Source organism: Macaca fascicularis, chromosome 3 (assembly GCF_037993035.2).
Source record: "Macaca fascicularis isolate 582-1 chromosome 3, T2T-MFA8v1.1".
Classification (NCBI taxonomy): domain Eukaryota; kingdom Metazoa; phylum Chordata; class Mammalia; order Primates; family Cercopithecidae; genus Macaca; species Macaca fascicularis.
The window spans coordinates 147,314,374-147,333,471 of NC_088377.1; the positions used below are offsets into that span (position 1 = coordinate 147,314,374).

Genomic DNA, 19,098 nt, shown 5'->3' on the forward strand with positions numbered 1-19,098 from the left:
GGGTCTCCCCAGAAATAGCTGCACCTGCTTTCTACATCGGGGATGCCAGCATGGGGCACACGATCAGGAGCAGAAGGATTGTGGCCAGCCCTGGGTGGGGGGCTCCATGTTACCCCTGTAGGACGCTATGGCACAGGCTGGATGGACCTTGCCAGGGAACCCAGAGAGGTACTGGAGCTTCACGGCATTTCTAAAAGAGCTGCCATAGGGGCCTAATGTGAATGTAAACCAGTATTTGCCAAGCCAAGCCCTCAGGACTCCTAGCAAATGTAATCATATTCAGGCCAGCATTTCTTGCCTTCAAGAGTGTGGGAAGCAAAAGATGAATCACAGGCGAAAGTCTGTGGGCTGACCTCAACGTGCACGTCCTCTGAGACAGGGCAAGAAACGAAGGCAGGAAGCACTTGACTGAATTGGTTTTCCCATTTTTCATAAGAAACATTCAACTTAATAAAAAATAGCCACAATTTATTGACAATCCTTTCTTTATTCCCTTACCATGTGCCAGAAAACGATACAACCTTTTTCTGTGTTCTTCACAGGAACTCTGCAAAGCAGGAATTGCCATCCTTAGTTTATAGAGGAAAAGAAGGCTCCGAAAGTCATATAATTAGCTCAAGGTCAAATAGCTCGTAAATGTTAGGATTCTAACCTGTCTCTGTCTGACTCCAGAATTCATGACTTTTCCACTATGACATTCTATTTTTCACGCTGGTACTGTGATATTGTGATATAATAAGAAATATGTATTTGGTTTTTATCCCCAGTTCCCGGCACAGAGCTCCTAAAACCCTTGTAATTTCCTGAGTGACAGGGGCGATAGGAATATCTTTCATTATATTTGGTCTTAGTCCTCAGTTTCCTGACACAAGAGCTTCTCAGACCCTTGGGATCTCTGGAGTGTCTTTTTATGCTAATAAGATGACTGGGGCTGGGGTACATAGGCAGTTTCAGGCTGGGGGCTGGTCACCAGAAAGACCAATTGGAGACTGAGTCAATCATCAATGGCCAATGATTTAATCAACCATGCATGGAACCTCCAAAAACCCTAAAGGATGGGGTTTAAAGAGATTCCAGATTGCTACACACATCCACATGCTGGGAGGGTGGCGAACCCCAGCTCCACACAGGGACAGACGCTCCTGCACTTAGGACTCTTCCAGACCTTACCCTATTATCTCTGACTGTTCATTTATATCCTTTATAATAGAAATAAACCAGTAAACATTAGTAAAGTGTTTCCTTGAGTTCTGTGAGTTGTTATAGCCAATTATTGAGCCTGAGGAGGGGTGTGGAGATGCCTAATTTATAGCCAAGTCAGACAGAAATGTGGGTAACCTGGGGACCTATTACTTGTGATTGGCATCTGAAGTGGGGGTACAGTTTTGTGGGACTGAGCCTTTAATCTGTGGGGTCTGTGCTAACTCTGGGTAGTATTTTTTTGGTTCACATTTTTTTGAGACAGGGTCTCACTCTGTTACCCAGGGTAGAGTGCAGTGGCACCATCCTAGCTCACTGCAACCTCAACCTCCTGGGTTCAAGTGATTCCCCTACCTTGGCATCCTGAGTAGCTGGGACAGCAGGCACATGCCAACACGCCCGCCTAATTTTTAAATTTTTTTGTAGAGATGGGGTTTTACCATGTTCCCCAGAATGGTCTTGAACTCTTGGGCTCAAGCAACCCTCCCCCGTTGGCCTCCCAAAATGTTGGGATTACAGGCATAAGCCACTGCGCCAGGCCCCAGCTACAGGTAGTTATTGTCGGAACTGAATTAAATCGTAGGACACTGAATTGGTATCTGCAGAGAATCCCCTTGGTATGGAAAACTCACAATTTGGTATCAGAAGTGTTGAGTAAGAAACAGTTTTCCTTTAACCACAAATTTCTGAAGTCTCCACAACTGACTGGCTAAACACACAACACACACACTTTTTTCAATTTAAGTTAAATGACTAGTATACCAAGATCTTGAGCACTGCCATGCACCCATGATGAGTCTACTTTCTGAACACTGAGAGCACAGAACTGAAAAGGTATATCCTTGCTTGGGAAAGAATCCTAGAATCTGAATCAGGCCACAGATGACGGCATGGGAGAAGCAGGAGGTGGCACAGATGACAGCATGGCAGGAGGCGAAGTGGCACAGAAGAACAGAGTTTTGTGAATGTTCAGCAGGAAGAATTGCATCCAGCTGGGGGCGATGGGGAAAGACATCATGCAGAGAAGGGAGGAGAAAATGAACCTTAAGCCTCACATCAGTCACATCATCCCAACAACTCCCTGAGGCAGGCAGGGTACCCATTTTACAGATGAAGAAATGGAGGTGAAGAGGGATGAGGTAACCTGCCCAAAGTCGCACAGTTAGTGGGGGATTCTTGAATTGCTTTGTCTCATTCCAAAGCCCATGTTCTCTCCTCTACATTAACAAAGTTCAAATAATGTTCTGTGGAGCCCTGGCAGGTGGGGGGTGAAAAAAGTCAGGAGAAGGCTGCGTCCATGGGGCTTGGACCCCTGCCCTAACTTCAACCTCAACAGTTCTGTTTCCATATATATTGATAGATTGGGGTTCTACATAAGATTCCATTTGAAAGAAAGTTCTGCAGTTAAACCACAGGGTGTTGGCCTGTGCCCCAAATCAGGTCAACACCCACCTAGCTTCCAGACCTCAGGCAAAGCACTGACCTCCTAAGCCTTAGCTTCCTCAATTACAAAATGGGTATAATATTAACACCCACGTCACAGGGCTGTTGAAAGGATTACATGCTCAAAGAGATGGAGGCTGGGCACGATGGCTCATGCCTATAATCCCAGCACTTTGGGAGGCCAAGGTAGGTGGATCACCTGAGGTCAGGAGTTCAAGACCAGCCTGGTCAACATGGCAAAACCCCGTCTTTACTAAAAATACAAAAATTAGCCAAGTGTGGTGGCAGGCACCTGTGGTCCGAGCTACTCGGGAGGCTGAGGCAGGAGAATTGCTTGAACTGGGGAGGCAGAGGTTGCAGTGAGCTGAGATTATACCACTGCACTCCGGTCTGGATGACAGTCTGACTAAAAAACAAAAACAAAAACAAAAACAAAAACAAAAAACCCATAAAACAAAACAAAAGAAAACAAAAAACAGATACAGAAAGCACTTGGCACAGTGTCTGGCACTCAGCACAATGGCATTCTTATTAACTTGTGGAAAATAGCAAGGCCAGTCCTACAAGGAAAGAGAAAAAGAAAACAAGAAAGAAAAAAGAAAAAGAAAAAAGAAAAGACTAGACTGAATGTTGCTATGGACTGAATGTTTGTGTCCCCCACAAATTCCTATGTTGAAATCCTACCCGCAATGTGATGGTATGAGGAGGTAGGGCCTTTGGAGATAATTAAGTCATAAGGATGGAGCCCTCATTAATGGGATTAGTGCCTATATAAAAGAGACCTCAGAGAACTCTTGTTCTCTTTCCACCATGTGAGGACACAGTGAGAAGTTGGGCGTCTGCAACCTCAAAGACAGTCCTCACCAGAATCTGACCTTGTTGGCATCCTGACCTCAGACTTCTACTCTCCAGAACTGTGAAAAATACATATCTGCTGTTTATAAGCCACCCAGTCTATGATACTGTTATAGCAGCCTGAACTGACTTAGACAATCATGAAGCTATCATAGGAATTTTTAGGGACACTAAAAAGTACTCCCCACAAAGTGTTGCAATGATTCTAACCTCTGCTTTGCACTCTCTCCTGGTCTTGATAAATGTAAGTTTGTCTTTGTATTAGGACACACACCTAGAGCTGAGGCAGGCCTCGGTGCCTCAATTTGCTGAGTTGTGGTCATGTCTCCATCGTTGCTTGTCAGCTGGTTCAGCAAGAAGCTTAATGGAGACTAGGCTTTGAGGGATGAGATCAGTAACCCCAAACCCCCAAACTAATTTACTACATTGCTCAGAGCTCCCAAAGCCACAGGCTGTGCCCTAAGCTGACTCTTGGCTCTTATGCCAAGAGCCCCAGGGTGGTGGGAGGCAGGTGTATCAGCTCTACCAAGCCTCAGAGCCTCCTCCCTTGGCAATCTGGGACCTTTTCCCTGGGCAGAATTCTGCAGGGGACAGTGGTGTCCCATGTTTTGGGTCCCTTAAGGATCCTTCCATCAAAGACTCCAGTGAATTAAGTTCTCAGTGAAGGTTTTTGTTTGTTTGCTTTTTCGTTTGTTTGTCCTGAGAAAGGGTCTTGCTCTGTTGCCCAGGATGGAGTACAGTGGCACGATCATAGCTCACAGCAACCTCGAACTGCTGGGCTCAAGCAGTTCTACCCCTCTGCCTCTCCAGTAGCTGAGACTTACAGGTATGCCACCAAACCTGGCTAAAATTTTTTTTTTTTAGAGACGGGGTCTCACTATGCTTCCCAGGCTGGTCTCAAACTCTTGGCCTCAAGTGATCCTCCTGCCTTGGCCTCCCAAAGTGCTGGGATTATAAGCGTAAGCCACTGCACCCAGCCCCAGTGAAGGTTTTGAAGGCTTACAATAGAATGCAAGCCCCTGTTCCATGCCTATAACAGCTGCACATCCTTGTGAACTGAGTGAATGAAAATCATATTCAGGATGATGTAGCCTCTGCGTTCTCACAAGACACACAGAAGCACTGGTCACGGAGGTTCTATGCCTGGTCACTGAACCACTGGCTGGGTGAGACCTTCTTGCCATGGCTCTTCTTTGGATTCTCCACCTGTCATCTCAGCTGGTGGCACCACCACCAGGCTCTGACAGTTTCTCTTTGGAGAGGTTTAACCCTTTCTCTCTTCCAGGCAGTGGAGAGGGTCATTTGGTACAGAGCACTGAGCAAGAAGATCGACTTGTGCCAGGCACACAACTTGCTCCTTTCCTGCTCAGTCTGCCAGAATGAACATGCCAGAGCTGGACGCACCCACAGAAGTCATCTTCCCATGGCAGGGACAAGGAAACCAAAGCCCTGAGACATCAAGCAAGTAGCCCGAGGACATAGTGCTGGCTGCAGGGAGGGGCAGAAGACTTGGCCTCTGACCAAAGCTCCTCATATAGCACTTTCTAGGGCCCTTTCTTTGCCTTGTGCTGGTTTGAAAGTCCTGGACTCACTCCCAGAGGTGCTCCTTAAGCCTGAATTCTACAGATTATAAACACAAACTATGCCTACAATATATACACAGATACAGATTATATATACGTAGACATGTATATATCATATACCTACATATACACGTGTTTGCAGTTGATAATTAGTATAGAGAGAGACTGTTAAAGAGGTTGGACAAGCTCAACTTCCTTTATTTTATTATAGAATAATGATAACTGAAGAGGTGGGGAAAAGTCAGAAATTCAGGGTGCGAGAAAGGGGAAATGTGTGTAATCTGCAAAAGCATATTCAATATTATACGTGCTTTGACTTTTTTTAGGCACAATAGAATGTATTTTGAAACCTTAATGGTAAGGAGCGCATTCAGATTTTATGTTCATCGAAAGGGAATACAGCTTAAATAAAGAGATTGGGAGATGCCGTGCTGGACTCACAGCATATTATAGCTTTGGAGATGGTCAGATCCAATTCCCTGCTACAGATAAGGAAACTTTCCACCCAGAGAGGTTAAGTGACTTGTAGTCTAAGGCCAAATGGCTGTTTATTCATCCCCAAGGGGAGCAGCCACACGGACTTTATCTGTCCATGGCAGCTACATGGTTTGTTGATGACCAACTGAAGGAATTTATTACATCAAGGATGTCAAGATACAGACAGAAAGCAGTTCCCAACCTCACCTGGGATTTTTTTTTTTTTAACAAGGAGAATTCTTGGGAAAGGTGAATTGGAATGTAAGGTTTTACTGATGCACCATTTCCTGGGGGCAGCACCCCAGTGGTCCACACACTGGGCTGCACTTGGCCCCAGCCCTCCTTTGTGTTAAGTCTGGGGAGACTTTCTCCTGGCCCTCTTTCAGGGGGAGAAAATGTCTGGCTGCAGGAGCGACTCCTTAAGCAGCTCTCCCTCCCCCTGGTCACCTGCCGAGGCCATCGCCAGGCTGGGCAGATGGCTTCAGTCTAGTCCCATCGACCAAGACAAGTTGCAGGTTTTCTCTCATTTGTTCTGACAGGACTGAGCATTTCAGCAGAAGGACTACAGCTCCTAAAACAGCCTGCAAACAGAGGCAGCAGCCCAGGAAGACTTTAGCCACAGCCTCAGGCTAAGACAAGACACGGCCAGACCCTGTCGGGGAGCCCAGGGGAAGGCGACTGTCCCCAGGGCGGCAGCTGCAGATGTGACGGTGCAGGTGTCCACTTACCGCAGTGCGACTGGAAAACCTGTGGCTTGACGACCTGGTTACAGGCACTGCACACTACGAGATAGAAGTCGTCATGTGCTGGGTAATGGCCAAATAAGTGCATATCTGTGGGGGAAATGAAAACAGTGTTTTTTGAAAAAGCAATTAAGTCTCAGAAGGTGTACAGTTTCCTCTTGGAATTTCTTCAAGGACAGTTTTTCAAACACAACACGCAGAAAGGCAATAATCTTTACTAAAGGGAATTCGGTTTGTCATAAGGCAGCTCCCCGCCTCTCAGAGAAGCAATTGCGTCAGAGAATCCCTCCTCATTTCTCCCCTGGAAATGGACTGCGGCTGTTCCTGATTCAGTCTGTGGCGCTGAGGGGCTGCTCTGAGTCACATGCTATGGGAATCACCCTGTCCTGAGAGAACCCACATGTTAGCTGGGATTCACTGAGGCTCTATATATCTCAGGCTGGGAGGAACTCCTCCAAACCCATTCCTGTGTAAGCAGCGGTCCTTCAGGGAAGTGAGAGGGTGTCTGGCTGGGGACAGAAGAAGTCATTTGGCCTCGGCAGTGCCTGGGTTTCTCCATCACCTGAGGGACATACTAAGGCTGAAGGAGTCCGCTGAACAAGTGGCTCATTTGTTGCCATCATTACCCATTATTCATTCAATAAATATTTACTGAGCACCTGAATGTGCCAGGCAATGTGCTAGGTGCTGGGGAAAACTGGGGAACAAGAATGAGTTCTCTGCTCTCCTGGAGCTTAAGGTGGCAGACCACCACACGAGTCATCATTGCCTGCAGCTGTGTTACGGGCTATGGAGGAGATGCACGGGGTCCCCTGGGAGTGTGCGGCAGGTGGCCCTAACCTAGTGTGAGGCAGTGGAGAATGTGTCCCTGAGGAGGGGGCAGGTCATCTGAGACTCCAGGATGAGTAGAGGTTAGGGAAGCAAAGGGCCAGGCAGGGGGAGGGCGGAAAGTTTGAAGATGAAGCCAAGGAAGGAGGTTCTGTGCATAGAGGGAGCCTTGGGGCCTCTTGGCTGGAACAGAACAGGGGAAACAGCAGGGTGAGGCTGGCCAGGCCCAGAAGCCATGACCCTTCCATGCCCAGGTGAGGATTTTGACTCTGACTTTAAGAACAATGGGAAGTACTGGGGCTTTTTAAGCAAAGAAGTGACGCGATCAGGTGCATACTGTCAAAAGATCAGTTACGTGGCAATACCTCCGAGCCAATGAACACATATGTACATGGATGTTCACAGCAGCATTACTCAGAATAGCCAAAAAGTGGATACAACCCAAACACCCACCACTTGACAAGTGGATAAACAAAATACCACAGAACATTATCCATCCAGTGAAAGCAATAAGTACTGATCCAGGCTACAATGTGGATAAACCTAGAAAATATTAGGCTAAATGAAAAGAGGCAGACACAAAAGGTCACATATTGAATGACCCCATTTATATGAAATGTCCAGAATAGGCGAATCTATAGAGACAAAAGGGAGGTAAGTGCTTGCCTTGGGTTGGGGGGCCTGGAGGAATTCGAGGGTGACTGCTAACAGGTATAGTTTCTTTTTGGGTCAATGAAAATGTTCTAAGATCGATAGTGATGACGGTCACACAACTCTGAGAACAGACTAAAACCCACTGAACTGTACACTTTAAACGGTGAACTGTAGGGCATGTGAATTGTATCTCAGCTGGGTGTGGTGGCTTACACCTGTAATCCCAGCACTTTGGGAGGCAGGACGATCAAGACCAGTCTGGGAAACAAAGTGAGACCCCATCTCTATGAAAAATGTACAAAAATCAGCCGGGTGAGGTGGCTTGTGCCTGTAGTTCCAGCTACTCAGGGGGCTAAGGTAGGAGAGTTGCTTGAGTCCAAGAGATCAAGGCTGCAGTGAGCCATGATCACACCACTGCACTCCAGCCTGGGCAACAGAGTGAGACCCTGTCTCAAAAAGAAAAAGAAAAAAATTTATCTATCTATCTATCTATCCATCCATCCATCTATCTATCTGACAAAAACAAAAAGACAAAAAACAGTCCAGTTATAGGAAACCCGTGGTTACATCTTGTGCACCACCGGGTAGAGACAGGGCTCTGGTGGGCACCTCCATCCTGCCTCCTTTTAGCTGACTGGCTTTGAGAGGGCAGCCATGAACACTGGCGGGGGTGATGGAGGAATTAAACCTCCTCAGGTTGAGAACCCCCACAAGTCCTCATCTGCTAGATTCAGCCTGTGTCTTTAACGAAACCCCTCAAACAGGATGGTTCCCTCAACTGCGATCCTAGGCCAGAGGAGGGGCAGGTTCAAACCCAACAAACACCCAAGGGAGGCCCCAGGCTCTACGCTCCCTTCCCAGAGCAGCCCTGCTGCTTCAAGGGAAATGGAACCGGCAGGTTTATCATAGGCAAGCGGTGAGGCCTCCACTTGCCCTGAAGGAAGCCTGTGACTGAAAGAGTAGACTGGCCTGTCTGGAGGCAGGTGACTCACACTGTAGTGGCCTCCCCAGGTTTCAGGTGCCCGAGGTGGCTGCTTGCCTCATGGAGGGTGGCCAGGACACAGGCCCAACTGCATTTTAAAGGGCGTGGACTGTCATCTCCCTCATCTCTTGCCACTGCCACTTCTAAGACTGGTATGCACTGTCTTCTGGGATTTCCGGGAGGGAGCATTATTAATCAGGGCCTCATAGGCGGGAGGCCTGTGGGAAGAGAGGCTAAGACAAGAGCCCGATGCTGGGCCCAGCCAACACCCTGTGGGCAGGCGGGACCCTCAGTTCAGAGCCTTAGAGCCGCGGAGATGACCCTTCTTGGGCCTTAACTGTTGACACAACTCCTGTTTTGCTTTTAATTTACAGGTTATTTTTGTAACATATATTCTTTTTTTTTTTTTTTTTAAATAAAACAAAAGGCATCTAAGTTCTCCGAAGATACATTTGAAAAAATACAGAAAAGCCAGAAGACATTAAAGAAAAATACCATTACCAGAAAATTTTATTAATGCTCTGCATCTCATTTTGACTTAAAGTCACAGTTTATATCCAGGAACAGGCAAAACCAGGAGCTGGTAAGGGCTACAACTTATTTATTTATTCAATAAGCATTTATTTGGCTGCCTGACATCCTTTCTGCAGCAGGTCAGGCTATGAAGGAATATAAGGTGATCATTAAAAATTAAAACAACAACAACAACAAACCAAACCAAGCATTAACAAAAATTTCTTGAACATCTACTCTTGTGCCAGAATGACAGGCCACATGCTGGGTGACCTGTCAGGGCCTGTCAGGCTGCCACTGATGCCCCATTCTTCTGTATTCCTCCAGAGACCTTCGGAGCCCATCCCATCTCCCCCACCCCCACACTCACACACATCTGTTGTGTCAGTGAGTGGAAGGTAAAGGTTGGGCTCCTTAGAGACTGTGGCCACCTGGGGGTGTGTTTCCCTCCAGGCCTTTCACTCATTGAGACTTTTCCTAGTTTTCCTCGAGGGCAGCGTCAACCTTGTAGTGTCTGCTCTGAGCATGTCTCCTGCGGAAAGTGAGAGGACCTGGGAGTCTGCTTGATTATTCCTCAGTGAGTCAACCTTAGGGTATCCTCTACAGGCTGCCCAGGTCCTGAGGGCCCTGCTGATGGGAAGCAAAGACAGGCAGCTGGCTCCCAGGAAGACCACCACTTCACACGGCTAGGTGTTCACAGGCAGTGTGCTGTTCCATTAGAGCAATGTGGGCTGGGGGACAAAGCGGGGAGGGAGGGCAGGGAGAGAGGAGAACTAATGCCAGGCATAATGCTAGGTACTCTACTAATTAATTATCTTTCCTTCTCTCTCTCTCTAATTTACGCCCAAGCAAAACATTCAGTGCACAGTTAAAAACAGTGGTGAGCTGAAGTGGACTGGTGCCAGCTTGTGAGAGCCAATCACACATGTCGCTTCCCAATTTCACGTTTAGTGTCATCATGGCGGTAGCTTGAAATCAGCCATGGTGGAAGTATTTACACCAAGGACATGGGCAAACACTACACATCAGGCTTTTTGTTTTTGTTTTTTTTTTTTGTTAAATATTTACTGGTGCACCACTGAATTAAAAACAGGCAAAAAAGTGAAGAGTGAAACCACCTGTAATGCCACCACCTAGTGATAACCACTGTTGACATGTTAATATATATACCTCTCCAGATTTGTGATGTGATAATGTTATCTTAGTTAATCTTCATAATGAACCTGCGAAACTGTCAACATCTCCACTTTCCAGGCAAGGCAACTATAGTAAAGTATTTGCTTGCAATCTCACGGCAGTGATTTGTAAAAAGTAGCATGAGATTCCCGGATATTCTGACTCTAAAGCCATTTCTCTTTTCTCAGCAAAATGCTGCTTACGTAGAACAATATCCCATTTCACAGATGAGAAAACCAGTTTGGAAGGGTTTCCTGGATGACTAACAGGCTGTCCTCTAAAGGGGCTGTTGGCCTGGGCACTGGCCTGGGGTCAGAGGTGAGGTTGGGACAACAGGGCTCCTTGTTGAACCTTTCCTAGGGTGAGTGTCCTCATCTCTGAAAATGGCTAACAGTCTCTGCTTCATGGGGTTGCTGTGATGGCTCCTAAACACTGCTTGGCCTTGTACCTTTTTCCAGGAGGGACTCAGGAGAGAGTGTGGAGAAAGCTTTCATCATTACTTCTCTTATTTTCAAAAATTCACTAGTTTCCTCCAACGGAGAGTCCTTTCTGCAGAACTTCATGTGTATGTATGTGTACATGTGTACACGGTGGACAGAGGAAGGCTGAGAGCCACTGGGAGGCTTCTCTAGGCTGTGGCCGAATGCCAAGAAAACATGTGCCCCTTGAAGATGGAACTTTGTCCAAACACAACGTACAACCATCTCCCAAAGAGACAAAGCCAGACCTGTCTGCTTTGCCCTGTTTTGTCACCACAAATGGATCAACTGTGGATTAGAGTGCTAGCACCATGACAGCATTATTACAGAGTGATCTGGTCACCCCCTGGCCTGATCACAAGCAGGGAGGAGGCAACTCCACTAACTCCATTTTTTGGATGAGAAAACAGAGGTACATTTAATTCTGGGTCAATATTTTTAGTTTTTGACCCCAACCCACTATAGACATGTATTCATCCATCCGTCTATTCATCTTTCCATTCACCCACCCACCCCACTCATCCACCCATCTACCCATCCATCCACCCACCCACCCCACCCATCCATCCACCTATCCATCCATCCGCCCACCCATCCATCCATCCATCCATCCATCCATTCACCCATCCATCCATCCATCCATCCATCATCTATCATTGAAACATGTGGTGTACACGCTGATATTTTCTGTTCTGTTCTATTCATTTGTTTTTGTTTTACTCTATTCTATTTCATTTTTAAAATGCTCATTCAGCTCCCTAAATTAATTTCACGACTGTTTAATGGGTTACAACTCAAAGTTTGAAAAATAATCTTCAGGGCAATGTAGTTCGAGGCTGAGCAGAGTCTGAGAGTTAAGTTGGGATTTGGGATTTAAAGTGGTCTGAGCTGGTCCTCAGTGGTCATCCAAAAGCCTGAAGCCAGAAACTGAATCATTGGTGCCATTATGCTGCAGCCAGCTAGTACCAGCTCACAAGAGCTGACTACGTGCAATTCTTCCCCACTCTGCGTTCAGTGATGCCATGTTGACAGCTTGAATCAGCCAAGGTGGGAGTATTTACATGATGGAAATCGGCATCCACTACAAACCAGGACTTCTTCCCTCAGAGAGCTGGTTGTTAAAACATTTACCAGCACTTCACTGACTAGTGTCCCCTTCTAGCATCACTGTTTCCTGGCTCGATTTCTCCAGCTATAAAATGGAGAAAATTATATTCATCATCTACTATACTGGGATGCAGACAGGTTTTATGAACTGAAATGGAAATCATTATATTAATTTAAAATTATGGTTACAGCATCAATTATTGACCTAAGAACTTATGCCCAACAAAGCCAGGTAAACAAATTGATCACTTCCTGTGTCAAATGAGCATACAGAGGCTATAAATTGTCATGGGCGGGGTGGGGGATGGGGAATTAGATTACTGGCTTCTTTGCAATGTCTATCGACTTAATGCTTACTCATTAAAGGTTATTCAAGAGATTACTCACAGATCAGGCTTGTAGCATTAAACCAGTGCTGCTTATAAATTTATCACGCTCTTCTAAGTGCCTCTGTTTTGAGCAAGCAGCCCTCCACTTCCCTTCCTGAACTTCTGGTACAATTCCCATTCACGGCAGAGTCCGTCACATTCACATTATCAGCTTGGTCTGGCACTCTGCCTGCTTCCCAATAGCAGTGAGGTTCTCCCAGGCCTCTGTCCACTCTCACAGCTTTCCTCCCCCTGAAATCTGCCTCCCATACCCCCAGGTGGCAGAGGAGGGAGGGATGGAACAGAACTCAGTTGTGATGTAAGAAGACACTAAGTTTGGGACAATAGAATGGTTCCTACAAAAGTAAAGTACTAACTGACTTCCCAGTGTAGTTGGTAAAGTGCTTCTGAAGTCAACACTGAAAAAGAAGCTGGCAGCATGGGAGCAGCGTTTTATTCCAGATAAACAGCCTTCTAGAGAGAACACTTTTGACAAGCAAAGTCATGTGTTTATAAACTTTAGTTTATATCCAATATTCACTTTTGAAAATGGTTACAGTTAAGGAAAAGGCAGGGTGACATCTCCAATTCTCTATTTATATAGGACTTGTTTCTAAGATGGGAAGACAGCTGGTTTTGTGGATTCAGGATCAAGCTAGATGCTGCGTGCCTTTGAATTTGCCCCTGGATATCTTCCAAGGCTCGAGACTTTGACATTATGAAGCAACAACTGGTGAGAGCTCAAATGATGAAAACCTTAAGAGAGACTAAATAAGGCTTGATTCCTCCCTTTTGCAAGCAGGAATTTCAGGTGAAGCACCAGATGTACAGAGAAGCTGCAAGAAGCAAGACACTGCTTTGAAGGTAGTCAGACAGCCTATTGGCAATCAGTGATATCTACGCTCGCCATAGAGAATGGGAAAAAAGAAGACGGCAAAACAGACAACCTTAAATTCTTCTTTCTTGGAAAAAATAACAAAGCTCCTGAAAATGGCCTTAGATTTCAGGGTTGTGAAACTACCTCAGTTGCTATAGGAATTACAAAAATGTCAAGATGGCATACGCTATAATGCTATAGCTGTTAACATAATTTTATATAATTTAAACATTATGTTTTTCATTTTAACTTACTCTAAAAGGTATTGTAATGAAAAAAAATTGGGGTTGTATTTATGTTAATTTAAACATTCCAAGCTCTTTCCAGGAAGGTAGATGTGAGCTCTGCCTAAAAAGTAAGCCTCAGTTGGGCGTGGTGGCTCACGCCTATGATCCCAGCACTTTGGGAAGCCAAGGTGGGTGGATCATGAGGTCAAGAGACCGAGACCATCTTGGCCAACATGGTGAAACCCCATCTCTACTAAAAATACAAACATTAGCTGGGTGTGGTGGCGCGTGCCTGTAGTCCCAGCTACTTGGGAGGCTGAGTCGGCAGAATCGCTTGAACCCTGAGGCAGAGGTTGCAGTGAACAGAGATCATGCCACTGCACTCCAGCCTGGCAACAGAGCAAGACTCCATCTCAAAAAAAAAAAAAAAAAAAAAAAAAAAAAAAAAAAAAAAGTAAGTCTCTGCTCACTGGGAGGTAACTGGACCCACAGATCTTGGTAGGACCTATGGATGTGATAAACCTGTGACAATGGCCAGAGGACCAGGTGCTACTGAACTTCCCTGAAAACTATCAAAAAGCTGTGCTGGTGGCTGACGATGGTTTTGATCTGTGGGCTTCCACTTACATGAACTCAGACAGGCCAAATTACTGAGAAGAACAGCACCTGTGGTTCAAGGATATGTGATTCACTCCAAGCAGATGCAAATCTGGACACAGAATGGCTGGTCCTAAGAGTCTTCCTTTCCCCTAATAATCTTTATGCACTTATTATACTGTATTTATTAATTTTTCTTTTTGCTATCAGAGTTTCAGTTGCATTTTAATTGCTTAACGGTGCATGGAAAGCTTAAGGCAATATACAAAAATGTTTCTCCTTTGCTCTGACAGAATGATTTTATTTGTTCCCCAACTCAAAAATCTCCTTAAATTCATAGAACAAAACAAGTTGGGGTTTGAAAAAATGACCTCAGACTCGACATCTCCCACTTCCCCAGTGGAATGTTGAGCTCCCCTCTAGGAAAATGTGATCACTTTGTTTCTCAGATCTCTGGAAACCCAGGGCTCAACTGTGAGAGATTCAAAATCAGTGAAATCTGCAAAAGGAAAATGAAGGAAGAAAACTAGAAAAGCAAGCAGCAGCAGTGAGCTCTTCAGCATCAAGGGGAGTGAGCGGGTGGGTGTGTGCAGGCAGCAGCAGTGAAGCTTTTCTTCTCTTGCAAACCAGTGGCTAAAATGGCTCTTGGCCTCTTCTAGCCATGGCTAGGCTGGAAGGCATCCCCTCCCTGGCTGGAGCCCAGAGCTGGGCCTGGTAGCAGGTTGGTGCTGAGAAACACAAGGGGCACGTGGAAGCTCCCCATTAGGCTACATGAACAGGATGTCCCCTCTGGACCCCAACCCCAACCACCCATCAAAACACGACCACACAAGACAGTCTCAGTCCCACTTCCTCAGGAGAAGAACCTTTAAAGACCAGCATTCAAGATGTATGGAGGTGAAGGGGCTACACTGGGTCCCCAGGATGCTTCCTTAGGCCTCAGGTCTCTCCCAGAGTTGAGAACAAAAACCATGAGAGACGGTCCTTAAAAATGCAGTGCCTGCTTGCTGGGCCCTGGAGTTTGGAAGCCCAAGTTCAAATTTGGCATTTGGCTTATAATCTTCTCAAAGCTTGTGTTTCCACACTTGGAATTAGATGATTTATTTGTGAAGGGGCTGGCACATAGAAGGGATATAAAAAATAGAACATGTTATTATCCATGGCCTTCTACGCGTCTCTCCCACTCACCTGGCCCCTCCTCAGGGAAGCCTCTCTCTCCCCTCCTCGTGCGCCCTCACTCAGCAAAGCCTGGCAGCTTTCCTAAGGCTGTCATAGAGTGGCTGGTTTATGTCTCTGATTCTCACCAGATGGGAATCTTCTGGAAGACAGGAATTGTGACTTATCGCCCTTCCTATCTCCATAGCCAAACAGTCTGTAACGTGGTAGCTGCTTAATCAATGGTAATATGTTAACGAGGCTGAGGTTCCCAAGAAGTTGATTTATTTTCCATAGTCGTTCATTTTCTCTTCTCTCGAAAGAGGAAGTAGTAAATGATAATAAATTGCCCTAATATCCATGCTGCTATCTAAGATTATGAGGTCAATAATTGTCTCTATTTATTCACTCTTTGAGCTGCTTGGAAGATAAGTACTAAGGGAATCTAAGGCATGCTCCAGGTGAGCCGTCAGTGGAGAAGTGGTCTATTCCTGTGCCCACCATGCCAAGTGCATGAAAGCTGCTCCTTCCCCCCACCCCATGGCAAACACAACTACTCTGCACTCAACAAGGCCCCCCTTCAGAACCAGTGTTTGGGATGGGCTTGGGTGTTTTTTGGATGCTCTCTCTGGTCCCATTTTCTACTTCCTGACTTCCGGCTGCCATTGACATCGAGACTGTGTATGATCCTGGGCCTGGAAGATCTAGACTTCTCCCTCCCCTTCCTGTCCCAGCTCTGCACTGTCTGACACTGGGTCAGCATGCAGGGGGCTAACTGAGGGCACATGTTGGCAATCTGAGCCCAAACTGGCAGAGATCTCACTGATTGACTAGACAGTGATGACCTTGGTAGCCAAGAGAATAACTGTGCAAAGCACTCACCTTGGCCTCTGCCTGTCTTAGGCTCAGGCATATCTTCATCTTCCCCACCCTATCATAGTTCCATTCACAGTAGGAGCTAAGTAGAAGTCTTCCTTGAAGATCTCCTTTAGGCAACTGAATTCAGCCTTCTCTCTGACACTTAAGTAGACTTTGGAATCAAAAAATAGCTACCCTGAGGTATACTGAAGAACTTGGTGTCTGCCATATTGCTTCTTGAGATTCACATGATAAGAGGCTTTTCTTTTATTCGGATGAAAAAAGACAGGAATCCCAGGCAAAGAAATGGGGCGGATGATCAGTTGTCTGTGGGAGCCAAAACCCTGTACTGAGGGCTCTCATAGCTCTGCTAAGATTAGAACAATGATGAGAAAAGCAGTTCTCACTAGGTCTTCTTTTACTGTTTAGAGATTTTAATTTAGAAATGGACTGAATGGCCTCAGGAGGCGCCAGGCAGCAGCATCCCTCTACCACAGACAGAGATGCACCACCTGTCCCAACACAGCATTCTGAGAGATTTCCTGGATGACATGTTGCAGGACTACACTGGAAGCAGAGTCCATAAAGAAGCCCTCCTGCAGTGCCTTGCACGTGCAGGAACGTGACATTTGTAAAGGCACAAGGAGAGGCCTTTGCCAGTGGGACTGCATCACAGCAGGCCTCAGCTATCAAGCTATTACTACAAATGTCATCCAGAACATGTGATGGAGACCACAAGAAAATGCCCACTCCAGAAAATTCCCCCATCATGTTGCACACACCAACCCCTGCTCAGTGGTGGGGGGTTATATCAGTGTTCTGCTTGAAGATTCAGGGATGAAGAAGAGACACACTGCTTGGAATCCCTGAGACTAGAGTCCAGGAATGACAGGCAATCCCACGGCTGATGGTCTTAATGGGTCCTACCGGCCACGCTGGGCTCCTATGCAGAGGGTCTAGGGCGAGAGACCTCTGATCCTGTGGCACTTGTTAGTGTCTCCAAGAGGAAAGCAGAAGTTGGCTCTGGCTGTGATTGATCTCTAACTGGCAAAGCAATTGTGACTTTTTTTCCCCCTATGGAAGGCCTTTAGTCAACGCTATTGGAGCCCCACAAGTCCCTCAAGATTACAATAATCGTCCAAATGATGCTGCCAGAGCTCAGAGGTAAATGTGCCATTTGGCTCCATCGAGGTCAGTGTCCACTTGGGAGAGCCAGAAAACAGTGGAAAGGAACTGTGTAATGTCCCTGGGAATCGGTGTTCAAAGCACTCCAGCCACCAGGACAGCCAGACTGCACGAAGCTGCTGACAGACATCCCAAGGCATTCTCCCAGGAATGGGTGCTTATAAAGGGAGCCAGAACCACTCCAGCTGGACTGGCTATCGACTGCACCAATGCTGCCAAGGGACAGAAATACACCTTTGCTCTAAGGGAACAGAAAGAAGCACTGGGGCATCTCAGCACATCCGGGCCCTTCAAGCCAGCAGCCTGTGCCTGGAAGACCACTTTGAAGATGCTGGGGCTTAAAGCACAAGGGCCCAGGAATTAAAACTCCCCCATAGAAGAGCTACAAAAAGTTGTTTTAAGGTAATGGAAAATAAGATCAATCAGCTAGAGGAGAAAAATCACAGTGTCCTTAATCACATGTCAAGCATGAAACTAGTTATGGGCCAAAGAAAAAAGGGACACTGTTGGCAAGATTCATGAAGCCCTGTGATTGGGCCCCAGTCCCTGGGTTCCCAGCTTCAGATTCCACCAAATCCTCTCTCACCGCTGCCCATTCCCGACTCCTCCCTCCATACTCGCCAAAATCCTATGTATCCTTCAAGGTCCAGCTTGGTGTAACCTCCTTCAGGGAGCCTTCTTCAATTCCTGAAGAGACAACAAACACTTTCTCTGTATTTGCATGCTCCTCTGCATCTTAGTGCTGCACTTAGCCCACTCTGTCTGGTGTTTAAAGATAGTGGTGGATACGGCTGTCTTTCCCATTCGTACACTGTTTTATATACAGACACAGACATTTATCAGTCAAAAGTGAAGACTGCCAGAAACGTGCTCAAATGCTTAAAAAAGCACCAATGAATCAAAGCTGCCTTAGACTAAAGAACCACACAGGAAACTTAGCTGGGCAGCTGTGGGGTAGTGGAATGAGCAACAAATTCCTGCTCTGCCTCCAGCTGGCTGTGCAATACAGGGCAAGCACAGAACATCTCTGGATCTCCCTTTCCTCTTCCAGAAAACAGTGTCTTACCTCCCCTGTAAGGTTGCTGCTAGGATTAAATGAGATAACTTATGCCAGTGATAGCATCTTATAGGTACTCAAATGCTCAAGAAATTTAACTGAATTTTAGCCTGAATTAGCTCAGTAAAAAGCCAAAGACCCTCAAAGGAACACTATTTTATAGAGGCAGCCCAGTGTTATGCTTAGAATGCAGGTTCTGGAGTCAGATGGCCTGAAACTGAATTCTAGTACCACCTCCTTGGGAAATTTCTCTGGGCCTCAGTTTCCTCATCTGCAAAATGGGGTGGTAATAATAGGGTAGTTGTCAGAATAACATGGGATAACACATGTCTGATGTCTGATATTTGGGATGCTGTCAATACATATTATTGTTTAGCATCAGATTTTGCATGGTGGGACTTAAAAAAACACAGAGCAAAACAGTTAGTATGAAGTTTCTCTGGAGCAAAACAGTTAGTATGAAGAATAAAATCACTGTTAAAAGTCACCAGACTTTGAACTTCCAGGCATCTAAGCCACAGGGTGAGCAAACAGTAGATGAGGGCTTCTCAAAGTGTGAATACGACCTGCAACTTTCTTGCCAAATACAGATGACTAGATCCCATCTCAGATCTAGGAAATCAGATTCTCTGGGGCGTGGAGTCGAGCAGGATGCCTTTTAAGCAAGCTCTTCAAGGAATCTGATAGCTCCTAAACTTAGCCAATCATTGTCCTATCGTGATCACTACTAAAGT

General features: G+C 46.2%; 1 protein-coding gene across 19 annotated transcripts in view; it reads right to left on the reverse strand.

The window, feature by feature from the left end:
* Positions 1-19,098, reverse strand: part of ATXN7L1 (ataxin 7 like 1) — a 269,394-nt gene that overhangs the window by 173,932 nt on the left and 76,364 nt on the right. For all 19 annotated transcript variants that reach the window (XM_074035753.1, XM_074035747.1, XM_074035750.1 and 16 more), the window contains one exon: positions 6,287-6,391. In XM_074035753.1, the coding sequence (XP_073891854.1) occupies positions 6,287-6,391 (105 nt within the window). The remainder of the gene's footprint in view (positions 1-6,286; positions 6,392-19,098) is intronic.